The sequence below is a fragment of the Lonchura striata genome, chromosome 27 (assembly GCF_046129695.1).
Source record: "Lonchura striata isolate bLonStr1 chromosome 27, bLonStr1.mat, whole genome shotgun sequence".
NCBI classification, from domain to species: domain Eukaryota; kingdom Metazoa; phylum Chordata; class Aves; order Passeriformes; family Estrildidae; genus Lonchura; species Lonchura striata.
In genome coordinates, this window is record NC_134629.1 from 9077950 (window position 1) to 9102998 (window position 25049).

At 57.7% G+C, this 25049-nt stretch overlaps 2 protein-coding genes across 2 annotated transcripts in view; one reads left to right on the forward strand and one right to left on the reverse strand.

Moving 5' to 3' along the window:
* FIGNL2 (fidgetin like 2) lies at positions 1–11489 on the reverse strand. Its single transcript, XM_021545201.2, has 2 exons — positions 11389–11489; positions 1–2203 (listed from the first exon to the last, which is right to left on the reverse strand). The coding sequence occupies exon 2, from the start codon at positions 2190–2192 to the stop codon at positions 33–35; it is 2160 nt and encodes a 719-aa protein (XP_021400876.2). The 5' UTR covers positions 2193–2203; positions 11389–11489; the 3' UTR covers positions 1–32.
* Positions 11490–16231: 4742 nt separating this feature from the next.
* Positions 16232–25049, forward strand: part of ESPL1 (extra spindle pole bodies like 1, separase) — a 40832-nt gene continuing 32014 nt past the window's right edge. Inside the window, exons 1-7 of the mRNA XM_077788585.1 lie at positions 16232–16351; positions 17553–18133; positions 19201–20278; positions 20738–20842; positions 21099–21219; positions 22663–22799; positions 24380–24498. Coding sequence (XP_077644711.1) covers positions 16232–16351; positions 17553–18133; positions 19201–20278; positions 20738–20842; positions 21099–21219; positions 22663–22799; positions 24380–24498 — 2261 coding nt within the window. The remainder of the gene's footprint in view (positions 16352–17552; positions 18134–19200; positions 20279–20737; positions 20843–21098; positions 21220–22662; positions 22800–24379; positions 24499–25049) is intronic.

Consider the following 25049-nt stretch of genomic DNA (forward strand, 5'->3'; position numbering starts at 1 on the left):
TGTCCCCCCACGGCCTCGGGGTGCGACCGCCCTCAGTGCCTGGTGCCGTACATCTTATCCCACTCCAGGAACAAGTCCAGCTCCTTCTGGGACACGGCGGGGCGCACCTTGCAGAACGCCTTCTCCAGCTCCTGGTAGGGCCCGGGGGGTCCCGGCGGCGCGCGGCGCGCGGCGACCCCGGCGTGCTGGCAGAGGCGCAGCAGCTCGGCGCCGGAGAAGCTCTCGGTGCGCTGCGCCAGGGCCGCCAGCTCGCGCTCGCTCAGGCGGCAGCTCTGCTGCGCCAGGGCCCGGCGCAGGATGTGGCGCCGCGCCTCGCCGTCCGGCGGTGCCACGTAGAGCCGCGTGCCGAAGCGGCGGCGCGACGCCTCGTCCATGCTGCCGGGCCGCGCCGTGGTGCCGATGACCACCACGCCGCGCTCCGACGAGGCGGCCACGTCGTCCAGGTAGGAGAGCAGCTGGGATTTGAGGCCGCTCGCCTGGCCGCCGTCCTCGCCCGCCCGCGCCGCCAGCAAGGATTCGGCCTCGGTGATGAGCACCACGGAGGGCTGCCGGCAGTTGGCCACCAAGAACACGGTCTGGAGGATCTTCTCGGCTTCGGCCTTCCAGGTGGACAGCAGCGCGGCGCCGCTGAGGCGCAGCAGGGTGGAGCCCAGCTGGGTGGAGATGCAGCGGCTCAGCAGCGTCTTCCCGGTGCCACGGGGCCCGAAGAGCAGCAGGGTCCGCGGCGGGTGCCCGGCGCCGCCGTAGGAGCCAGGCCGCAGGATGGGCCACAGCAGCTCCTCCTCGATGGCCGCCTTCACCGACGCCTGCCCGGCCACGTCCGCCCACTGCACCGGCGGGCCGCGCTCCACCACCTTGGCGTTGACCAGCTCCAGCAGCAGCGGGTCGACGCTCTTGGGCCGCTCCTCCAGAGCTTTGGGGGGCGGCCGCAGCGGGAAGGGGGCTCCCGGCTCGGCCGCCCGCTCCCCGTTGGCGACGGGGGGGCTGAACTTCTCGAAGGGCTCCGCCGGCCGCAGGGCAGCGTCCCTGGCGCCGTAGGCCGGCGACGCCATCCCCTTCATCTGCTGCCCGCCGTACTTGCCGCCGGGCTCCTCGGCGCCGCCGGCGCCCGCCGCCCGCTTGCCGGCTTTGAAGGCCACCTGGGGCGACTCGCCGCTGCTGCCGAAGCCGTTGCCCCGGCACTCGCCGTTGTCCGACAGGGCGTAGGGGGACTTGGGCTGCTCGTAGCCGTATTTCCTGTACCTGCCCTCGCCGTCGTCCTCCCCGCCGCCGTCGAATGCCTTCCTCTTCAGCGCGCCCGCCGCCTCGGTGCCCAGGGGCGGCACGGCCAGGGCGCCCAGCCCGGCGCCCTGGTAGCCGTACCCGGGCACCCCCGGCGGGCGGGCGCAGGGCGGCGGGGCCGGGATGGGGGTGGGCGCGGCGATGCCCGAGGGCAGGTAGGAGGCGGAGGGGTGCGGCGGGTGGATGCCCCCGTAGCCCGGCTGGGGCGGGTAGCCGCCGGCGGCGTAGTTGTACACGGCGCCCGAGGAGCCGTAGCCCGGCACCAGGGCGGGCGAGGCGTGCGGGGGCTGCAGGAGCCCGGAGCCGTGGAGGCCGGCAGGGTGCGGAGGGGGCAGCGCCGCCGCCGGCTGGGCGCAGTAGCCCGAGGGCAGGTAGGTGCCGGCGTAACCGGAGGGGTACTCCTGAGACGCCCCCAGCGCCCCGGAGCCGCCGGCCGCCGCCCCGCAGGAGCCCCCGGCGTAGGCGGCGTCGCCGAGGTTGGCCGCCGCCGCCGCGGAGCCGCCCAGCCCGACGGCCCCGCCGGCGGCGGGCGGCACCACGCCCTTGGCGCCCGCCAGGCCGTCGTGGATGGGGGTCAGGGCGTAGGAGCCGTCGGAGCCGTGCGCCCCCGGCCAGGGCTCGCCGTCCTTCTGCCCGTTAACGGGGCCGAAGGCGCCATCGCCGTAGGCGCCGAGCGGCGGGCGCTCGTAGGGCGCGTCCAGCACCCCCGAGTACTTCTCGGCGTACCTCTTGAGGAGGTTGGAGGCCGTCAGCGCCGAGATGTCGTCGTTGGCCCAGGCGTAGTTGAAGCGCTGGCGGGTGCTGGGGTACAGCTCGGACTTGTGGGCCGGCGAGGAGGTGGTGGACGAGACGTCCAGGTGCTGCTCCGGCCACTGGTTCAGGGACTGGGCATGATCTGGTGACCAGTGCATCTTCGACAGACCTGCGGGGACGGGAGAGCGCGGGTGAGAGCAGCGCCACGGCAGCGGCGCACGCGGCGTCCCCGCATCCCGCCGTGCTGCCCGGCGCTGGGCCCACCGCACCCCCGGGCTCTGGGTGACCACAGGACCACCGAGGTCAGCAAGGACCTCCAGCATCTCCCAGGCTTTGAGCAGTCCTCGTCACCCGCACCAGAGCGTGGTGGCACCGACGCGTCCCTGACGTCCAAGCCAACGCTTCCCGCGTTGGAATTCCTTCCTGCCGAGGAATTCTTCCACCCTAAAACCCCCTTGGCCACCTCCTGCTGAGGTTGGTGTCTCTGCCTCCTGCTCCATGGGTTCCTGAGGGTGGTGGCAGTGTCCCCTGTCCCCACCCCACTGTCCCCTCCCAGCCCCACGTGCAGCGCCTCGGGGTGTGAGAATGGGAAAAACCAAAAAACCAAAAACTTCCACGGACACGGAAGGGTTTGGTCGATTTTCAAACCAAAAACTTCCACAGACAACGAAGAGTTTGATTGATTTTCAAACCAAAAACTTCCACAGACATCGAAGAGTTTGATTGATTTTCAAACCAAAAACTTCCACGGACACGGAAGGGTTTGGTCAATTTTCAAACAAAAACTTCCACAAACAAGGAAGAGTTTGATTGATTTTCAAACCAAAAACTTCCACGGACACGGAAGGGTTTGGTCGATTTTCAAACCAAAAACTTCCACAAACAAGGAAGAGTTTGATTGATTTTCAAACCAAAAACTTCCACGGACACAGAAGGGTTTGGTCAATTTTCAAACCAAAAACTTCCACAGACACGGGAGGGTTTGGTCGATTTTCAAACCAAAACTTCCACAAACACGGAAGGATTTGATCAATTTTCAAACCAAAAACTTCCACGGACACAGAAGGCTTTGATTGATTTTCAAAAAAAAAATTTTCCACAGACACAGGAGGGTTTGATTGATTTTCAACCAAAAACTCCCACGGACACGGAAGGTTTTGATTTGCAGCCTTGAAGAGAGGTTCGGATTGATAAAAATACAATTGGCAGAATTGCACCACTAAGCAGAAAAATCAATTGTACAATTAGGCAGAAAAATCATAACCTTGTGTTTCTGATAATGTTTCTACATTTCTTGTAAGAATATGCCTTAAGTAAGTGAGAAATTATTAATAAGATAGTGAAATGTTTTTAATGTAGGGGTGTGGTGGTATAGAAGAAACTAAGTTTATTCTAAAATAAGAGTTTAGAGGTTATAATAAAAACAAATGTGCATATAAAAAAATTATAATAAAAACAAACCACGAGAGACAGAAGCCTATTAGACTTCAGACTCTTAGCCTAAAAGCACCCTCACTGGAGCAGAAATAAGTAAAAGTGACAGAAAAAACCAAAATAAACCTTGCAGCATCTATTGGCCGAGCCAGAAAGTTTCATATTGCTTCGAAATGCAAAACCTGTGGCTACAACCGACCGCTCGCTCCTTTAAAACCTCCCGAGGTTTATCTGGGCAATAAATCCTCCCTAGCCTGGCCGTGCTCCCATCCCTTCGTTAGCAGCGACGACAATAATTTCGGGGAGTGTCGGGGGGGGACCTCCTGCCCCGCTGCCTCGCTGCCCGCAGCTCTGCACAATCAGATTATTTAATGCTTTAATTGATTTACGGGGCACTTGTGCTTCCACTTTGGCTATCGAGCTTCCACTGGAGGATTCAGCCCCCCTGTGGGTTGATCTCTCCTCCTCCTCCTCCTCCTCCTCCTCCTGAATTTTCCGGCGTTGTCCAAGTGCTCCCGGTGGATAAAGGCACAGGGGATCCTCCTGGAGGTGCCCCAGAGCTCCAAAGGGGAAAAGGAGCATTTGGGTGGTTCTGCCAGGAATGAGAATGAGGATTTGTGGTGTGAACAAGGCGTTTTCCTTGATATTTATAAATTTTTTTTAAGGAATTATAACACCAGGAGTGTTCATCCTCGCTCAGGTCCTCATTCACCAGCCTCATGGGGATGGAATCCCACCCCAAATCTTGGTGGGGATGAAATCCCACCCCAAATCCTCATGGGGATGGAATTCCACCCTAAATCCTCATGGGGATGGAATTCTAACTCAAATCCTCATGGGGATGGAATCCCACCCCAGATCCTCGTGGGGATGGAATCCCACCCCAAATCCTCATAGGGATGGAATTCTAACTCAAATCCTCACGGGGATGGAGTCCCACCCCAAATCCTCATCCCAGGCCCTCACCATCCTCATGGGGATGGAATCCCACCCCAAATCCTCACGGGGATGGAATCCCACCCCAAATCCTCACGGGGATGGAATCCCACCCCAAATCCTCACGGGGATGGAATCCCACCCCAAATCCTCATGGGGATGGAATCCCACCCCAAATCCTCACGGGGATGGAATCCCACCCCAAATCCTCGTGGGGATGGAATCCCACCCCAAATCCTCATGGGGATGGAATCCCACCCCAAATCCTCGTGGGGATGGAATCCCACCCCAAATCCTCGCCGAATGCTGCTGCTCCTGTCCCCTGGAGCTGTCAGGCTGCGAGTGCCCAGCGCTGGGGGATTTGGGGACACCAGGGTGTGTGGCTGAGGTGTCTGACCACGGCTGGCCACCAGCACGACCAGCAAACCCCAGTGGCATTCCCAGGATTTTGGGGGCAGGGAGCAGCAGCGATGAGCCCCACACAGCAAAAAAACAATCCCAGGGGTGTGGAATCGCTTCTCCAGCTCCTGGAGGAACGCGGGCAACTCCACGAGGTGTGGTTGGAAACCCACCACAACCAACATCCCCAACCCCAACTCCCAGATCCTCTCGGGCGAACGCACGGGCGCAGCTTGGAAAGCTCGAAACCCTCCGAGAAGGAAGGAAAAAAACCAAAAAAACCTGGAAATCCAGGGAAAAGCTGGAAAACGCAGAGAAGGGGGGGAGGGAGGAGTTGCCAGGGCGGCGGAGCGGGACAGATGGTTCAATGCTCCCCTTGGCAGGGTGAGAAAATTACTGTCCAGGCAGCAAATGGCCGGGCCCGTTCCCACCCGGCTGCTGCCCCTTCTCCCCAGAAGAAGACAAAGGCGGCCGGGGGGGCTGGGCAGGGAGAATCCCATTGTTCCCGCCCGCCCTAATTATGGAAATCTCGTTAATCAATTCAGCGGCGAGTCGGAGCCGGCCTTTTGTGGGGCTTTGCTGAGGGGGTCCAAGGGCTCCGCGTGGAGCCCCAGCGGGGAAAGCCGCGGGGCCTCGCGTGTGGGTTACACACCCGTTACACGCTTGTACCTGGGTGTAAAACGTTCTCCTGCTCATCCCTGAGCTTTGCGTGTGGGTTACACACCCGTTACACATCTGTACCTGGGTGTAAAACGTTCTCCTGCTCATCCCTGAGCTTTGCGTGTGGGTTACACACCCGTTACACATCTGTACCTGGGTGTAAAACGTTCTCCTGCTCATCCAAGCCTTGTGTGTGGGTTACACACCCGTTACACATTTGTACCTGAGTGTAAAAGGTTCTCCTGCTCGTCCCCGGGCCTTGTGTGCGGGTTACACACTCGTTAAGGGTTTGCACCCAGGTGTAAAAGGTTCTCCTGCTCATTCCTGGTCCTTGCGTGTGGGTTACACACTCGTTAAGGGTTTGCACGCTGGTTTAAAAGGTTCTCCTGCTCATTCCTGGGCCTTGCGTGTGGGTTACACACTCGTTAAGGGTTTGCACGCTGGTGTAAAAGGTTCTCCTGCTCATTCCTGGGCCTTGCGTGTGGGTTACACACTCGTTAAGGGTTTGCACGCTGGTGTAAAAGGTTCTCCTGCTTGTCCCCGGGCCTTGTGTGCGGGTTACACACTCACTACGTGTTTGTACACCGGTGTAAAAGGCTCTCGCACTTCATGGTCACCCATGGCTCTCCATGGTCATCCAGGGTCCGTGGTCACCCACAGCCCCATGGTCATCCACAGCTCTCCATGGTCATCCACAGCTTTGGGCCATCTGGAGCTCTCTGGTCATCCAGAACTTCCTGCAACCTTGGTCCATGGGTCCAGGATCAATGGTCATCCACAGCTCCATGGCTGGTCACCCACAGCTCCGTGGTCATGCAGGGTCCATGGTCACCCACAGCTCCGTGGTCATCCATGGTTCTCCATGGTCATCCAGGGTCCATGGTCATCCACAGCTCTGTGATCATCCAGGGTCCATGGTCATCCACAGCTCCGTGGTCACCCCCAGCTCCATGGTCACCCCCAGCTCCATGGTCACCCACAGTTCTCCATGGTCATCCAGGGTCCATGGTCACTCACAGTTCTCCATGGTCACCCAGGGTCTGTGGTCACCCCCAGCTCCATGGTCACCCACAGTTCTCCATGGTCACCCAGGGTCTGTGGTCATCCATAGCTTCGTGGTCACCCACAGCTCCATGGTCACCCACATCTCCATGGTTGGTCACCCCCATCCCTGTGGTCACCTCACCACTGTCACGCCAGCTTAGCTGCTGCTGGCTCCTCCTCTGCTGATCTTGGAGGATTTTTCCAAAACGGAATCATGGAATCTTGGAATTCCGGGAATTTCTGGGCTGGAAGAGACCTCCGAGGTCATCGGGTCCAGCCCAGCCCAACACCTCAAGCAAGGCCTGGCACCCAGTGCCACGCCCAGGTTTTTGGAACAGCCCAGGGACGGTGACGCCACCACCCCCGGGCAGAACATTCCAGAACTTCATCACTCCCATAAAGAACTTTCTCCTGACATCCAACCGAGACTTCCCGCGGCACAGCTCAGAGCTGCGTCCTGGTGTTCACGAAACCCACCCGTGACACCCGGAGTGACACAACCCAGAGTGACACAACCCACCCGTGACACCCAGAGTGACACAACCCACCCGTGACACCGGGAGTGACACAACCCAGAGTGACACAACCCACCCGTGACACCCGGAGTGACACAACCCAGAGTGACACAACCCACCCGTGACACCGGGAGTGACACAACCCAGAGTGACACAACCCACACGTGACACCGGGAGTGACACAACCCAGAGTGACACAACCCACCTGTGACACCGGGAGTGACACAACCCAGAGTGACACAACCCACCCGTGACACCGGGAGTGACACAACCCAGAGTGACACAACCCACCTGTGACACCGGGAGTGACACAACCCAGAGTGACACAACCCACCTGTGACACCCGGAGTGACACAACCCAGAGTGACACAACCCAGAGTGACACCGGGAGTGACACAACCCACACGTGACACAACCCACCCGTGACACCGGGAGTGACACAACCCAGAGTGACACAACCCACCCATGACACCGGGAGTGACACAACCCACACGTGACATCCGGAGTGACACAACCCACACGTGACACCCAGAGTGACAAAACCCACCCGTGACACCCAGAGTGACACAACCCAGAGTGACACAACCCAGAGTGACACAACCCACCCGTGACACCAGGATTGACACAACCCACCCGTGACAAAACCCACCCGTGACACCCAGAGTGACACAACCCACCCGTGACCCAGGGGTGACACAACCCACCCGTGACACCCAGAGTGACACAACCCACCCGTGACACCCGGCATGTCACAACCCACCCGTGACACCGGGAGTGACACAACCCACCCGTGACCCCAAAATCCTGCTCCAGAAACATCCCAAAATCCTGTCTGGGGAAGACAGTGCAAAATCCTGCTCCAGGGACACCCCAACATCCTGCTCTGGGACACCCCAAAATCCTTGTCCAGAAACATCCCAAAATCCTGTCTGGGGAAGACAGTGCAAAATCCTGCTCCAGAAATATCCCAAAATCCTGCTCCAGGGAGGTCACCCCAAAATCCTGGTCCAGAAACACATCCCAAAATCCTGCTCCAGGGACACCCCAAAATCCTGTCTGGGGAGGACACCCCAAAATCCTGCTCTGGGACACTCCAAAATCCTGCTCCAGAAACATCCCAAAATCCTTGTCCAGAAACATCCCAAAATCCTGTCTGGGGAAGACAGTGCAAAATCCTGGTCCAGAAACACATCCCAAAATCCTGCTCTGGGACACCCCAAAATCCTGCTCCAGAAACATCCCAAAATCCTGCTCCAGGGAGGTCACCCCAAAATCCTGTCTGGGACACCCCAACATCATGTCTGGGGAGGACACCCCAACATCATGTCTGGGGAGGACACCCCAACATCCTGCTCCGGGACACCCCAAAATCCTGTCTGGGACACCCCAACATCCTGTCTGGGGAGGACACCCCAACATCCTGCTCTGGGACACCCCAACATCCTGCTCCAGGGTTGGCACCCCTGGCACCAAAGGAACATTTCTGCCCTTGCCCAGCTCAGGGGCAGCTCAGGGGCAAAACCTCTGCTGGGCATCCTCCGTGCCAGCGCCACCACAAAGATCCGGGGCTGCCCCAGCGCCGATTTTGGGGACATCGGGACTGGCTGAACTGGGACACGACCCCAGGGGACCCTCAGCTGGAAAACCAGCAAAGAGAAACTTCAGAGCTGGAGCTGACTCCGGCTCATCCTGGGCAGGAAAAGATCCAGGATCCCACTCAGGAGTCGGGAGAAAAAAGAGGAAAATGCCTCAATGAGCCAATTCCAAAGGGAAATCCAAAATTCCCGGAACCACCGTGGCAGAATTTGCAAGGGGATCAATCGATTTTCAGAGCTGGGAATTGCTGGCACTGACTCCCAGCTCCCGGGCAGCCTCTGGGCCAGGAAAAGATCCAGGATCCCACTCAGGAGTCCGGAGAAAAAAGGAGGGAATTCTCTCGTGAGCCAATTCCGAAGGGAAATCCGAAATTCCCGGAATCAGCGTGGCAGAATTTGCAAGGGGATCAATCGATTTTCAGAGCTGGGAATTGCTGGCACTGGGGAGAGCTGGAGCTGACTCCCGGCTGCCTCTGCACCAGGAATTCCCAGCTGGAAAAAAGCTGAAATCCTTTCCCTGCTCCAGGAATTCCAGAGGCTGAAATCCTTTTTTATTTCCAGGAATTCCCAAATGGAAAAAAGCTGAAATCCCTTCCCTGCTCCAGGAATTCCAGAGGCTGAAATCCTTTTTTATTTCCAGGAATTCCCAAATGGAAAAAAGCTGAAATCCCTTCCCTGCTCCAGGAATTCCAGAGGCTGAAATCCTTTTTTATTTCCAGGAATTCCCAACTGGAAAAGCTGAAATACTTTCCCTGCTCCAGGAATTCCAGAGGTTTTTTCCTTTCCCTGCTCCAGGAATTCCAGAGGCTGAAATCCCTTTCCTGCTCTGGGAATTCCCAAATGGAAAAGCTGAAATCCTTTCCCTGCTCCAGGAATTCCAGAGGCTGAAATCCTTTTTTATTTCCAGGAATTCCAGAGTTTTTTTCCTTTCCTTTCTCCAGAAATTCCAGAGGTTTTTTCCCTTCCCTGCTCCACGAATTCCAGAGGTTTTTCCCTTCCCTGCTCCAGGAATTCCAGAGGTTTTTCCCTTCCCTGTTCCAGAAATTCCAGAGGTTTTTTTCCCTTCCCTTCTCCAGGAATTCCAGAGGTTTTTCCCTTCCCTGCTGCAGAGGAATTTTGGGAAAGAGCCGGTGGCCGCTCCCCCAAAAACCCCCAAAATCCACCAGGTTAAATAAAAAGAAAAGATAATGAAATAAAATAAAAGAGAAAAAAATAAAAGATTAAAAAATAAAATATTTAAAAAAAAAGAAAAACAAAAGATAAACAAAAAAAATCAAAATAAAAGAGAAAATAATAAAAGAAAAATTAAAAAATATATTTTAAAAAATTAAAATTCCCTTTCCACAGCTTTGCAGGGAACACAGCCCAGTATGTGCCAAAACCTCCTCAAAATTCCCAAAAACTTCCTCAATTCCCAAAAACCTCCTCCAAATTCCCAAAATCCTCCTCAAAATTCCCACCAGGAAATCCAGCCGGAGCCATCAGAGCCACGTCCTCGTCAAACCCCCAAATTCTGTCCAAAAATTCACTTTCCGCGCCCGAAATTCTGTCCCAAAAGCAGCCGGGGATGGAAAATTTTGGGATGCCGGAGTCAATTTTGGGATACCGGTGTAAATTTTGGGATACCGGTGTAAATTTTGGGGTGCTGGAGTCAATTTTGGGGTGCCAGAGTCAATTTTGGGATGCCGGAGTCAATTTTGGGATACCGGTGTAAATTTTGGGATACCGGTGTAAATTTTGGGGTGCCGGTGTAAATTTTGGGGTTCCGGAGTCAATTTTGGGATACCGGTGTAAATTTTGGGGTGCCGGTGTAAATTTTGGGGTTCCGATGTCAATTTTGGGGTGCCAGAGTCAATTTTGGGGTTCCGGAGTCATTTTTGGGGTTCCGGAGTCAATTTTGGGGCATCTGAGTCAATTTTGGGGTTCCGGAGTCAATTTTGGGATGCCGGAGTCAATTTTGGGGTGTCGGAGTCAGTTTTGGGGTGTCGGAGTCAATTTTGGGGTGCCAGAGTCAATTTTGGGATGTCGGAGTCAATTTTGGGGTTCCGGAGTCAATTTTGGGGTGCCGGGAGCGACGTGAAGCGGCACATGGCGCCTCCAAACCCAGGCGGATTTCTCGACAGCGTAAAGCGATTTCTTTAAACCCACCCCCATGTTATTCCCCCCCGGAGTGAAAAACTCCCGCTTCTAACAAAAAAATTAAAAAAGAACGAAACCACCCCAAAAAAAAAAAAGGGAATTTTCGGGGAAATATTCCGCTGAAAGCCCCTCAGAGGCGCGAGTGTTTTGAAGGCGAGCGCTCCGGCGTGCGCTTGACGTGCGGCGGCGGAGGCGGCATTGTTCCCGGGGTGAGGGAGGGGAGCCGGGGAGGGCTGATGGATGTCCGCACGGACGGACGGACGGACACACGGACAGCGCGATGCGCGCAACCTCCGAGCCGCGCTCGGCTTTAAAACCCAGCGCCGGCTCAGCCCCCGCCGCGCCCCGCACCTCCCGGGACGCGCAGATTTTTTTTTGGGGGGGAAAAGGAGGAGGAATGGGGTGGCCGCGGGCCGAGGCACCCCCAAAATTCCCCGTTGGCGGCTCCGCGGTCCCGCTCGGTTTCGCCGGAGCTTCGCCCGGAGCTCGCCGCTTCTCGGGATGCTCCGCCCGCGGCGCCGCCGGGGATGCTCGGCCGGGCCGGGCCGCATCCGCGGGGTGTCCGCGGGGTGTCCGCGGGGTGTCCGCGGGGTGGCCCCGGGGTGGCCCGGCCCGGCCCGGCCCGCACTCACCTCCTCATGCCGGCGGGGCCGTTAGCGCAGCCCGGGAGGCCGAACCGGGCGCCGCATCCTGCGCTGCCGCCCGGACAATGCGGGGCGGCGCGGCGGCCCCGGGCGGGCGGCGGGGGCTGGGGCCGGGCTGGGGCCGGGGCCGGGGCCGCGGCCGCGGCCGGGGCCTGGCTTGGGGCTGCCCCCCGCCTCCCACCGCCCACCGGCCCCGCAGCCCGCCCCCGAGGCGCGGCGGGGCGGAGCGGGGGATGGCGGGGGGCGAGCGGAGCCCGGGATCCAGCCCGGAGAGAGCCACAGACATCCCCGGCCCCGGATCCAGCCCGGAGAGAGCCCCAAACATCCCCGGCCCCGGATCCAGCCCGGAGACCCCCAAACATCCCCGGCCCCGGATCCGTCCCGGAGAGAGCCACAAACATCCCCGGCCCCGGATCCAGCCCGGAGAGACCCCCAAACATCCCCGGCAGACACCGAGCGGACCCCCGGGATCCAGCCCGGAGAGACCCCCAAACATCCCCGGCAGACACCGAGCGGATCCCCGGGATCCAGCCCGGAGAGAGCCCCAAGCATCCCCGGCCCCGGATCCAGACCGGAGAGACCCCCAAATATCCCCGGCAGACACCGAGCGGATCCCCGGGATCCAGCCCGGAGAGACCCCCAAACATCCCCGGCAGACACCGAGCAGACCCCCAGGATCCAGCCCGGAGAGACCCCCAAACATCCCCGGCCCCGGATCCAGCCCGGAGAGCCCCAAACATCCCCGGCAGACACCGAGCGGAGCCCGGCATCCCCGGCAGCCGCGGCACCGGAGCCCCTGAGCACCCCGGGATCCCCGTACCCCAAATCCCCTGCACCCCAGGATCCGTGTGCCCCAATCCTCTGCACCCCGGGATCCCCGTACCCCAAATCCCCTGCACCCCAGGATCCGTGTGCCCCAATCCTCTGCACCCCGGGATCCGTGTGCCCCAATCCTCTGCACCCCAGGATCCGTGTGCCCCAATCCCCTGCACCCCAGAATCCCTGTACCCCAAATCCCCTGCACCCCGGGATCCGTGTGCCCCAATCCCCTGCACCCCCACATCCCAGTAGCCCCATCCCTGGCACCCCGAGATCCCCGTACCCCAATCCCCTGCATTCCTGTGCCCCCATCCCCTGCACCCCCACATCCCCGTACCCCAAATCCCCTGCACCCCAGGATCTTTGTACCTCAATCTCCGCATCCCTGTGCTCCCATCCCCTGCACCCCGCACCCCAAAACCCCCGACCCTGTCCCCTCCCACCTTGCACCCCAAAATCCCTGTGCCCCCCAGCCTGACCCCGCACCCCAAAACCAATTCCCAATCCCACCTCCAACCCCAATCCCAATTCCACTCCCAAATCCCAATTCCAATCCCAATTCCAATCCCAATTCCAATCCCCAATCCCAATTCCGGCCTCCAGAGCTGGACTTTAACTCCAGAAATGTCCCCAAATTTTGTCATTAGCAGGGGAGAATTTTCAGAATCCTCTTGCTGGAGGTTCTCCATGGCTTTAATTTCAGAAATCTTCCCAAATTTTGTCATTAAGAAGGGAGAATCTTTAAGGATTTGAAGAATCCTCCTGCTGGAGGCTCTCCATGGCTTTAATTTCAGAAATCTTCCCAAATTTTGTCATTAGGAGGGGAGAATTTTAAAGATTTGAAGCATCCTCCTCATGGAGGATCTCTGGCCTCCAGAACAGAGCTTTAATTTCAGAAATCTTCCCAAATTTTGTCATTAAGATGGGGTGAATCTTCAGAAATTCGGAGAATCCTCCTGGTGGAGGCTCTCCATGGCTTTAATTTCAGAAATCTTCCCAAATTTTGTCATTAGGAGGGGAGATTTTTAACGATTTTCAGAATCCTCCTCATGGAGGCTCTGTGACCTCCAGAGCACATCTGTAACTCCAAAATCCATCCCAAACCCCCTCGTCTCAGCCGCCGGCGTTGGACCCCGCGAATGTGCCGGGCCCGCTCCCCCGGCCAACAGCGGAGCAGGTCTTGGGTGGGTTTCCAACTCCAAGTTGGAGAAGGCCCAGCGAGGTCTTGGGTGGGTTTCCAAATTCCAAGTTGGAGAAGGCCCAGCGAGGTCTTGGGTGGGTTTCCAACTCGCCCAAATTTGAGAAGACCCAGAGAGGTTTTGGGTGGGTTTCCAAATTCCAAGTTCAAGAAGACCCAGCGAGGTCTTGGGTGGGTTTCCAAATTCCAAGTTGGAGAAGGCCCAGTGAGGTCTTGGGTGGGTTTCCAACTCGCCCAAATTCGAGAAGGCCCAGCGAGGTCTTGGGTGGGTTTCCAACTCGTCCAAGTTTGAGAAGGCCCAGCGAGGTTTTGGGTGGGTTTCCAAATTCCAAGTTCGAGAGGACCCAGCGAGGTTTTGGGTGGGTTTCCAACTCATCCAAGTTCGAGAAGGCCCAGACGGGTGGAACGGTCGGGATGGTGGCGCGGAGCAGAGCGAGCGCGGCCACGGCGCCAGGAGCAGGAGCTGACCTCCACTGAGGGCACCTGGGGCGGTGGAAGGGTTGGAAGGGACTGTGGAGGTCTCCCAGGAAGGAACCTTGGAGGTGTCCTGGGAAGGGATCTTGGAGATCTCCTGGGAAGGGACCTTGGAGGTGTCCTGGTTTGAGTCTCAAACCTGGAATGGTTGGAAGGGACCTTGGAGATCTCCTGGGAAGGAACCTTGGAGGTGTCCTGGGAAGGGACCTTGGGGGTCTCCTGGGAAGGGACCTTGGGGGTCTCCTGGGAAGGGACCTTGGGGGTCTCCTGGGAAGGGACCTTGGAGGTCTCCTTGGAAGGAACCTTGGGGGTCTCCAAGGAAGGGATCTTGGAGGTCTCCTTGGAAGGAACCTTGGAGGTGTCCTGGTTTGAGTCTCAAATCTGGAATGGTTGGAAGGGACCTTGGAGATCTCCTGGGAAGGAACCTTTGAGATTTTGGGGTGGGAATGGATCCTAAATTAAATTTAGTTAAATTAAAATAAATGGGAGATATTGGGGTGGGAATGGATCCTAGATTAATTAAATTACATTAAATCAAATTAGGTTAAATTAAATTAAATGGGGGGTATTGGGGTGGGAATGGATCCTAGATTAATTAAATTACATTAAATCAAATTAGGTTAAATTAAATTAAATGGGGGGTATTGGGGTGGGAATGGATCCTAGATTAATTAAATTACATTAAATCAAATTAGGTTAAATTAAATTAAATTAAATTGAACTAAATGGGAGATATTAGGGTGAGAATGGATCCTAAATTAAATTAAATTAAACATTGCCTGTCTGGAATGTTCCTGGAGGCGCTTCAGTCGAGAGGAATAATTTTAATTTATTTACATTTTTATTTATTTTAATTTATTTACATTTTTAATTGTTTACATTTTCATTTATTTTAATTTACTTACATTTTCATTTAATTTATTTACATTTTCGTTTATTTTAATTGATTTACATTTTCATTTAATTGATTTACACTTTCATTTATTTCAGTTTATTTAAATTTTATCCGCTCAATTCCGGCCTCTGTTCTTGGGGGCGCCCCAAAAGCTCCGCCTGGCGGCAGCGGCGGGAACTGCAGCGCACGGGGGCAGGGGGACAGAGGGACAGAGGGACAGAGGGACAGAGGGACAGAGGGACAGAGAGGGGACAGGGGGACAGAGGGACAGGGGGGACAGAGGGACAGAGGGACAGAGAGGGGACAGAGGGACACAGAGGGACAGAGAGGGACAGAGAGGGGACAGACAGACAGACGGACACAAGGACAGAGGGACACGGGGACATGGAGGGGACAGAGGGACACTGAGGGACACGGTGCCACCCCCGAGGGGACACGGGGACCCTGAGGGACATTATGGGACACTCTGTGACACCGTGTGACACCGTGTGACACTGAGGGGACACCGTGTGACACCGCGTGACGTCACCACCCCAAACCCCCGCCTTCCCCCCAGACCACGCCCCACCGCGCTGACCCCGCCCACCATTGCCCAGAACCGCGCATGCCCCAGCGCGGACTACAACTCCCGTGAGGTCCCGCGGCGGGGAGGTGCCGCACGCTGATTGGGCGCTTCGTGAGGGTGCCGCACACTGATTGGACGCTGCGTGAGGGTGCCGCGCGCTGATTGGGCGCCGGGGCGGTGCCGCGCGCTGATTGGCTGCAGCCGCGGTTTGAACGCGCGCGCGGGAGGCTCCCCCCTCTGGCGGAGCAGCGGCGCAGCGTGAGGGTTGGGGGGCGGACTGGGGGGAATTTGGGGCAAATTTGGCCAATTTTGGGGCAATTTGGGGTGCCGAGACCCCCTCAGGGAGCCGGGAAGGGTCGGTGAGGACGGGGAGAGGCAGGAGGGCTGTGGGGTGAGGGAAGGGGGGGCTGGGGGTCTATGGGGGGCGAGGGGTGGGGCTGGGGACCCTCAGTGGGGCTGGAAATGGGGCTGGGGGCGTCAGGAAGTGGGGATGGGGGGTCTGGGGGCTCTGGATTTGGGGGTCTGGTTTTGGGGGGTCTGGGAGATTTGGGGGCTCTGGATTTGCGGCTCTGGGGGATTTGGGGGTCTGGTTTGGGGCGTCTGAGGGGTTTTGGGGGTTCTGTGGATTTTGGGATTCTGGGGGATTTGGGAGCTCTGGATTTGGGGGATTTGGGGCTCTGGATTTGGGGGATTTGGGGCTCTGGATTTGGGGGTCTGGTTTTGGGGGATTTGGGGGGTCTGGATTTGGGGGTCTGGGGGATTTTGGGGTTCTGTGGATTTGGGGGTCTGGGGGATTTGGGGCTCTGGATTTGGGGGTTCTGGGGGTCCCACACCTCTCCTTGCACCCCCAGCCCCACATCACACACAAGAAGCCCCCGGGATGGCCGGGAAAGATGGACAAGATGGAAAAGACGGGAATAATGGAAAAGACGGGAATGCTGGACAGGACGGAGACACGGATGGCTGGGCCGGCATCGAGGAGCGCCTGGAGAAGATCCAGGTGAGCCAGGAGGGGCTGATCCCGCTTTTCCTCAGGAAAACCTCGGGATCCGGGGCTCTGATCCCGCTTTTCCTCAGGAAAACCTCGGGATCCCACTGTGGGACCCCTGAGGCTCTTAGCTCTGATCCCAGTTTTCCCTTTCCCAAGGAAATAACCCCTGAAGGTTTTAGCTCTGATCCCAAATCCCTTTTTTTCCCAGGAAATAACCCTTGAGGGTCCCTATCCTGATCCCAAATCCCTCTTTTCCCCGGAAATACCCCGTGAGGATCCCTGCAGTGATCCCAAATCCCTCTTTTTGAAGGAAATGACCCCTGGTGGTCTCGGCCCCGATTCCAAATCAGTCTTTTCAAAGAAAATTCACTCTGAGGATCCCAGCTCTGATCCCAAACCCCTCTTTTCTCGGGAAATTCACTCTGAGGATGCCAGCTCTGATCCCAAATTCCTCTTTTCCAAGGAAATAACCCCTGAAGGGTTTTATCCTGATCCCAAATCCCTCTTTTCCTAGCGAATGATCCCTGACAGTTTCTGCAGTGATCCCAAATCCCTTTTTCCCCAGGAAATTCACTCTGAGGATCCCATCTCTGATCCCAAATCCCTCTTTTCCTGGGAAATTACCCCTGAAGGGTTTTATCCTGATCCCAAATCCCTCTTTTTGAAGGAAATTCACTCTGAGGATCCCTGCTCTGATCCCAAATCCCTCTTTTCCTAGCGAATGGCCCCTGACGGTTTCTGCAGTGATCCTAAATCCCTTTTTCCCCAGGAAATTCACTCCGAGGATCCCATCTCTGATCCCAAATCCCTTTTTCCCCAGGAAATTCACTCTGAGGATGCCAGCTCTGATCCCAAACCCCTCTTTTCCCAGGAAATTCACTCTGAGGATCCCTACTCTGATCTCAAATCCCTCTTTTCCTGGGAAATTACCCCTGAAGGGTTTTATCCTCATTCCAAATCCCTCTTTTTGAAGGAAATTCACTTTGAGGATCCCTGCTCTGATCCCAAACCCCTCTTTTCCCAGGAAATTCACTCTGAGGATCCCTGCTCTGATCCCAAATCCCTCTTTTCCAAGGAAATAAACCCTGAAGGGTTTTATCCTGATCCCAAATCCCTTTTTCCCCAGGAAATTCACTCCGAGGATCCCAGCTCTGATCCCAAACCCCTCTTTTCCCAGGAAATAACCCCGAATTCCCTCTTTTTCCCCCAGGAAAGCCTCCGGAACCCCTCCCCGCCCCGCTCCCGCCGCCTGGCCGCCTGCGACCGCGCCCTCCGCGCCTGCACGGCCGAGCTGGCCCGGCCCGGCGGCTCGCCGGCCCAGGGCGCCCGGCTGCTGGCCCTGGCCCAGGAGGCCGCCCAAGGGTACCTGGCGCTGCTGCCCGACCCTCCGCAGCTCTACCTGGAGAAGATTTTATTCCACGTGCTGCGGAACGCCGCGCCCTGGGCGGGCCGCCACGCCTGGGGCGCGGCCGAGCTGCTGCGGGCGCGGCTGCGGCGCGGCCGCCGCGACGGCGATTGGGCCGCCGTGGCCCGCGGCGCTTTCGGGGTGCTGTGGAGGGCTGCGCCGAATTTGGCCGGCCCGGAACGGCCGCGGGAGGAAGGCAGGGCGGTGCTGGCGGCCAGGATGAGAGCGCTGCGGTTCCTGGTGCTGTTGGAAGGCCGGGATCGGGAATGGCCAACGCCGGAATCGTTCCGGCCGCCGTTCCTCACCTCGGACACCGCCCGGCACGCGGCCACGGCCGCCGCGCTCTACCGGAGTCAGCGGGCGGCGTGCCCGATCTTCCTGGCCAGGTGAGAGGGGAAATTCAGTGAATTTATTGACAAAAAATTAAAAAATTCGCCTCAAAAAAATTGAAAAATTCACCTCCAAAAATTCACCTTCAAAAAATTCAAAAATTCATCACCAAAAAATTGAAAATTCATCTCCAAAATATTGAAAATTCATCTCCAAAAAATTGAAAAATTCGCCTTCAAAAAATTCAAAAATTTACCACAAAAAAATTCAAAATTCATCCCCAGAAAATTCATAAATCCACCTCCAAAAAAATTCAAAAATCCACCTCTAAAAAATTGAAAATTCATCTCCAAAATGAAAAATTCACCTCCAAAAAATTCAAAAATTTACCACAAAAAAATGAAAAATTCATCTCCAAAAAAATTCAAAAATTTGGCTCAAAAAAAATTCAAAAATTCACCCCCAAAAAATTCAAAATTCATCTCCAAAAAATTCGAAAATTTGGCTCAAAAAAATTCAAAAATTCACCCCCAAAAAATTCAAAAATTCATCTCCAAAAATTCACCCCCAAAAAATTCAAAATTCATCTCCAAAAAAATTCAAAAATTCACCCCCAACAAATTCAAAAATTCACCCCCAAAAAATTAAAAAATTCAACTCTAAAAATATCAAAATTCATCTCCAAAAAATTCAAAAATTCGGCTCAAAAAAATTCATCACCAAAAAATTCAAAAATCCACCCTCTTTAGGGATTCTTCCTGGCCAGGTGAGCAGGGAAAATTTGGTTAATTCACCTCCAAAAAATTCACCTCCAAAAAATTCAAATTTCACCTCAAAAAAATTCAAAATTCAATGAAAAACTGTTAAATTTTCACTCTTTTCCTTTTTCACTCTGTCCAATGAAATTCTCACTGTGTCCAATTTTCACTCTTACATTTTCCCTCTGTTAAATTTTCACTGTCCAATTTTCACTCTGTTCCGTGAAAATTTCTCTGTGTTAAATTTCCACTCTGTTAAATTTTCAATCTAGATTTTCACTCTGTTAAAGTTTTCGCTCTGTCCAATGCAGTTTTCACTGTGTTAAATGACATTTTCACTGGGTTAAATTTTCCCTGTCCCTCAGGCAGCTGCAGGAATTCCTGCTGGATGCTCTGCGGGATGAGGCTCGGGATCATCCCCCGGATCTCCGGCATTCCCTGCGGGATGAGGCTCGGGATCATCCCCCGGATCATCCCCCGGATCTCCGGCATTCCCTGCGGGATGAGGCTCGGGATCATCCCCCGGATCATCCCCCGGATCTCCGGCATTCCCTGCGGGATGAGGCTCGGGATCATCCCCCGGATCATCCCCCGGATCTCCGGCATTCCCTGCGGGATGAGGCTCGGGATCATCCCCCGGATCATCCCCCGGATCTCCGGCTTTCCCTGTGCTTCCTGGAGCTCTCCCTGCAGCGCTGCCGCCTCCTCTGCCAGGCCCGGCGGCACCGCCAGGCCCTGGAGGCTCTGGAGGAAGCCAGAACTTTCCTGGGAGTTGGGAATTCCATGGGAGATGGGAATTCCACGGGAGATGGGAATTGTCTGGGAGATCAGAGTTCCTTGGGAGGTGGGAGTACTCTGGGAGATGGGAATGTTCTGGAAGCTGGGAATCCTCTGAGAGCCGGGAATTCTCCGGGAGCTAAAAGTTCTCTAGGAGGTGGGAATTCCCTGGGAGATGGAAATCCTCTGGAAGCTGGGAATGCTCTGAGAGCTGGGAATTCCCTGGGAGATCGGAATACTCTGAGAGCTGGGAATTCCCTGGGAGATGGAAATCCTCTGGAAGCTGAAAATTCCTTGGGAGCTGGGAATCCTCTGAGAGCTGGGAATTCTTTGGGAACTGGGAATCCTCTGAGAACTGGGAATGCCCTGGAAGCCCCTCTGGAGCTGCTGGCCGCCGGGATCCAGCTGAGCCGGGCGCTGACCAAAGGCGCGGCCGGCCTGGCGGCCGTGGGGCCGGCCCTGCGGCGGGCGGCGGCGGCGCTGGAATTTCGGGAATGTTCCGGAAGGATCCTGTGGGCGCTGCTGGAATGTTCCCAGCTGGTGCTGGCGCAGCTCGGGGAGGTGCTGGGCCGGAGCCGGGAGCTGCCCCTCGGCCGCCAGGAGATTCCCGGGATTTGTGGCTTCTGCCAGGGCCACGCCCGGGCGCTGCGGCGGCTGCTGGCCCAGGTGAGGAGGAGGAGGAAGAGGAGGAAGGTTGGGATTCCCTGGAATTCCTCCTCTGGGTCGCTCCGTGCTGCTCCCAGCAGCTCCTGGAGTTTGGGGAGTCCCAAATCCCACTTTTCTCCATCCTGGCAGCAGCTCACAGAGTTCCTGAACACCAAATCCCACTTTTCCCCTTCCCTCCACCCCAAATCCCACTTTTCTCCATCCCAGCAGCAGCTCCTGGAGTTTGGGGAGTCCCAAATCCCATTTTTCTTCATCCCAGAAGCAGCTCCTGGAGTTCCTGAATCCCTACATCCTGCTTTTTCCCCTTTCCTGGACCCCAAATCCCATTTCCCCATTCCCAAATGCCATTTATGCCATTTTTCCCATTCTCAGCATTCCCAAATCCCATTTTCCCCATTTCCCCCATTCCCAAATCCCATTTTCCCCATTCCCAGCATTCCCAAACCCCGTTTTTCCCAGGTCCCTGCAGACTCCATCCAGGATCAGGTGCTGGTGACGCAGCTGCTGTTCCAGGGCCTCCAGCTCTTCTCCAACGCCATCCATGAAATCTTCCAGCGCTGCCAGGCATGGATCTGCATCCCTGGGGGCTGGAATTTTGGGATGGCGCTTCTCCCGGGGGGTGTGGGGCTGGAATTTTGGGGTGGATCCACTCTGGGAGCCTTTTCCATGGGATGTGGGGCTGGAAATTGGGGATGGAGCCTTCTTTTGGGGGTTCTGGAAGTTTCTTCCCTGGGATGTGGGGTCAGAATTTGGGGGCTGGGGGGTCCTGCCATGTCCCCCGGGGCTCTGGGGTCCCGGCTGACCCTCGGTGTCCCCACAGGCCTCGGAGTGGCCGGAGCTGGCCCAGGTGACCTCCAGCTGTGTCCAGAGCGTCACCTGGATGCTGGAGGGGCTGGAGGGGCTGCCCGAGGCCGAGAGGGGCAAGTTCCTCGATGTCACCGGTCAGTGCCACCCCCTGTCCCCGTCCCCCTGTCCCCAGTGGTCAGTGCAACCCCCTGTCCCCGTCCTCAGTGGTCAGTGCCACCCCCTGTCTCCATCCCCCTGTCCCCAGTGGTCAGTGCCACCCCTTGTCCCCGTCCTCAGTGGTCAGTGCCACCCCCTGTCCCCGTCCCCCTGTCCCCAGTGGTCAGTGCCACCCCCTGTCCCCGTCCCCGCGTCCCCAGTGGTCAGTGCCACCCCCTGTCCCCAGTGGTCAGTGCCACCCCCTGTCCCCGTCCTCAGTGGTCAGTGCCACCCCCTGTCCCCGTCCCCCTGTCCCCAGTGGTCAGTGCCACCCCCTGTCCCCGTCCTCAGTGGTCAGTGCCACCCCCTGTCCCCATCCCTGTGTCCCATGTGGTCAGTGCCACCCCCTGTCCCCATCCCTGTGTCCCCAGTGGTCAGTGCCACCCCCTGTCCCCATCCCCCTGTCCCCAGTGGTCAGTGCCACCACGGTTCTCAAGTCCAGGGGGTCACTCTGTGTCTGGGGGGTGGTCACTGCGGTGTCCCCAGGGGTCACTCAGTGTCCCCTCACTGTCTCCGTGGTCACTCTGTGTCCGGGGGTGGTGGTGGTCACTCGGTGCCCCCTCGCTGTCCCCGTGGTCACTCTGTGTCCGGGGGTGGTGGTGGTCACTCGGTGCCCCCTCGCTGTCCCCATGGTCACTCTGTGTCCGGGGGTGGTGGTGGTCACTCTGTGTCCGGGGTTGGTCACTCGGTGTCCCCTCGCTGTCCCCGTGGTCACTCTGTGTCCGGGGGTGGTGGTGGTCACTCTGTGTCCGGGGTTGGTCACTCGGTGTCCCCTCGCTGTCCCCGTGGTCACTCTGTGTCCGGGGGTGGTGGTGGTCACTCTGTGTCCGGGGTTGGTCACTCGGTGTCCCCTCGCTGTCCCCGTGGTCACTCTGTGTCCGGGGTTGGTCACTCTGTGTCCCCTCACTGTCCCCATGGTCACTCTGTGTCCGGGGGTGGTGGTGGTCACTCTGTGTCCCCTCGCTGTCCCCGTGGTCACTCTGTGTCCGGGGTTGGTCACTCACTGTCCCCTCGCTGTCCCCGTGGTCACTCTGTGTCCGGGGGTGGTCACTCTGTGTCCCCTCACTGTCCCCATGGTCACTCTGTGTCCGGGGGTGGTGGTAGTCACTCTGTGTCCCCTCGCTGTCCCCGTGGTCACTCTGTGTCCGGGGGTGGTGGTGGTCACTCTGTGTCCCCTCGCTGTCCCCGTGGTCACTCTGTGTCCGGGGGTGGTGGTAGTCACTCTGTGTCCCCTCGCTGTCCCCGTGGTCACTCTGTGTCCGGGGGTGGTGGTGGTCACTCGGTGTCCCCTTGCTGTCCCCGTGGTCACTCTGTGTCCGGGGGCGTTGGTCACTCGGTGTCCCCTCGCTGTCCCCGTGGTCACTCTGTCCCTCCGGACGCAGCTGCGGCCGCGCTGCGCCTGGGCCAGGCCCTGCAGGCCCGGAAGGTTCCGGAAGCGGCCGGAGCCGTGTGCGAGCCCCTGTGCCGGGCGGTGCTGGCCGGACACGGCTACGGCTGGGCCGGGGTCAGCCCGGAGCGGGTACGGGGCACTGGGGATACTGGGATGGGCACTGGGGGCACTGGGATGGGCACTGGGGATACTGGGATGGGCACTGTGGATATTGGGATGGGCACCGGGGGCACTGGGATGGGCACTGGGAATACTGGGATGGGCTACTGTGGGTACTGGGAGCAATGGGAGTACTGGGATGGGCACTGGGAGTACTGGGATGGGCACTGGGAGTACTGGGATGGGTTACTGGGAGTACTGGGATGGGCACTGGGAGTACTGGGATGGGTTACTGGGGGTACTGGGATGGGCACTGTGGATATTGGGATGGGCACTGGAGGCACTGGGATGGGCTACTGTGGGTACTGGGAGCACTGGGAGTACCGGGATGGGCACTGGGAGTACTGGGATGGGCACTAGGAATACTGGGATGGGCTACTGTGGGTACTGGGAGCACTGGGAGTACTGGGATAGGGTACAGGGGGCACTGGGGATATTGGGGGTACTGAGATGGGGTACTGGGAGTACTGGGATGGGGTACAGGGGGCACTGGGGATATTGGGGGTACTGGGATGGGGTACTGGGGGGGATACTGGGGCTACTGGGGTGGGCTACTGGGGGTACTGGGATGGGCTACTGGGGGTATTGGTATGGGCTACTGGGATCCCTGGGCACATTGGGATCCCTGGGCATGCTGGGATCACTGGGAGTACTGGGGATACTGGGATCCCAGGATCCCTGGGCATACTGGGCTCACTGGGCATACTGGGATCACTGGGAATGCCAGGATCCCTGAGCACACTGGGAGTACTGGGATCATTGGGCATACTGGGGGTACTGGGATCCCTGAGGATACTGGGATCACTGGGCATACTGGGATCCCTGGGAATGCCAGGATCCCTGGGCACACTGGGGGTACTGGGATCCCTGAGGATACTGGGATCACTGGGCATACTGGGATCACTGGGAATGCCAGGATCCCTGAGCACACTGGGAGTACTGGGATCATTGGGCATACTGGGGGTACTGGGATCCCTGAGGATACTGGGATCACTGGACATACTGGGATCACTGGGAATGCCAGGATCCCTGGGCACACTGGGATCTCTGGGGATCCGGGATCCCTGGGGATACTGGGGGTACTGGGATCCCTGAGGATACTGGGATCACTGGGCATACTGGGATCACTGGGAATGCCAGGATCCCTGGGCATACTGGGGGTACTGGGATCCCTGAGGATACTGGGATCACTGGGCATACTGGGATCACTGGGAATGCCAGGATCCCTGGGCATACTGGGGGTACTGGGATCCCTGAGGATACTGGGATCACTGGGCATACTGGGATCACTGGGAATGCCAGGATCCCTGGGGATACTGGGGGTACTGGGATCCCTGAGGATACTGGGATCACTGGGCATACTGGGATCACTGGGAATGCCAGGATCCCTGGGCACACTGGGGGTACTGGGATCCCTGGGGGTACTGGGATCCCTGGGGATACTGGGATCACTGGGCACACTGGGATCACTGGGAATGCCAGGATCCCTGGGGATCTGGGATCCCGGGGACCCCCGAGGCTCCGGATTCCCGACGTTCCGTCCCCCCCAGCTCCACAGGTGCTTCCGGCTGCAGGTGGAGGCCTGGCGCTGCCGCGGCCGGCCCGAGCGCGCCCTGGACGCCGTGGCCCAGTGGCTGCTGGCCCTGGGGACACACGGCCAGGTGGGGGACACTTCCTGGGATTGGGGCAATTCCTGGGATTGGGGACACTTCCCTGGGATTGGGGACACTTCCCTGGGGTGGCGACACTTCCCTGGGGTGGCGACACTTCCTGGGATTGGGGCAATTCCTGGGATTGGGGCAATTCCTGGGATTGGGGCAATTCCTGGGATTGGGGACACTTCCCTGGGGTGGCGACAATTCCCAGGGACACATTCCTGAGGGCTGGGGACATGTTCCCTGGGACTGGGGACACTTCCCTGGGACTGGGGACAATTCCTGGGATTGGGGACACTTCCCTGGGAGTGGGGACAATTCCTGGGATTGGGACAATTCCCAGGGACACGTTCCTGAGGTGTGGGGACACATTCCCTGGGATTGGGGACACATTCCTGGGGATTGGGGACACTTCCCTGGGGTGGGGACAATTCGTGGGATTGGGGACAATTCCCTGGGAGTGGGGACAATTCCTGGCATTGGGGACAATTCCCTGGGGTGGGGACAATTCCTGGCATTGGGGACACTTCCTGGGAGTGGGGACAATTCCCAGGGACACATTCCT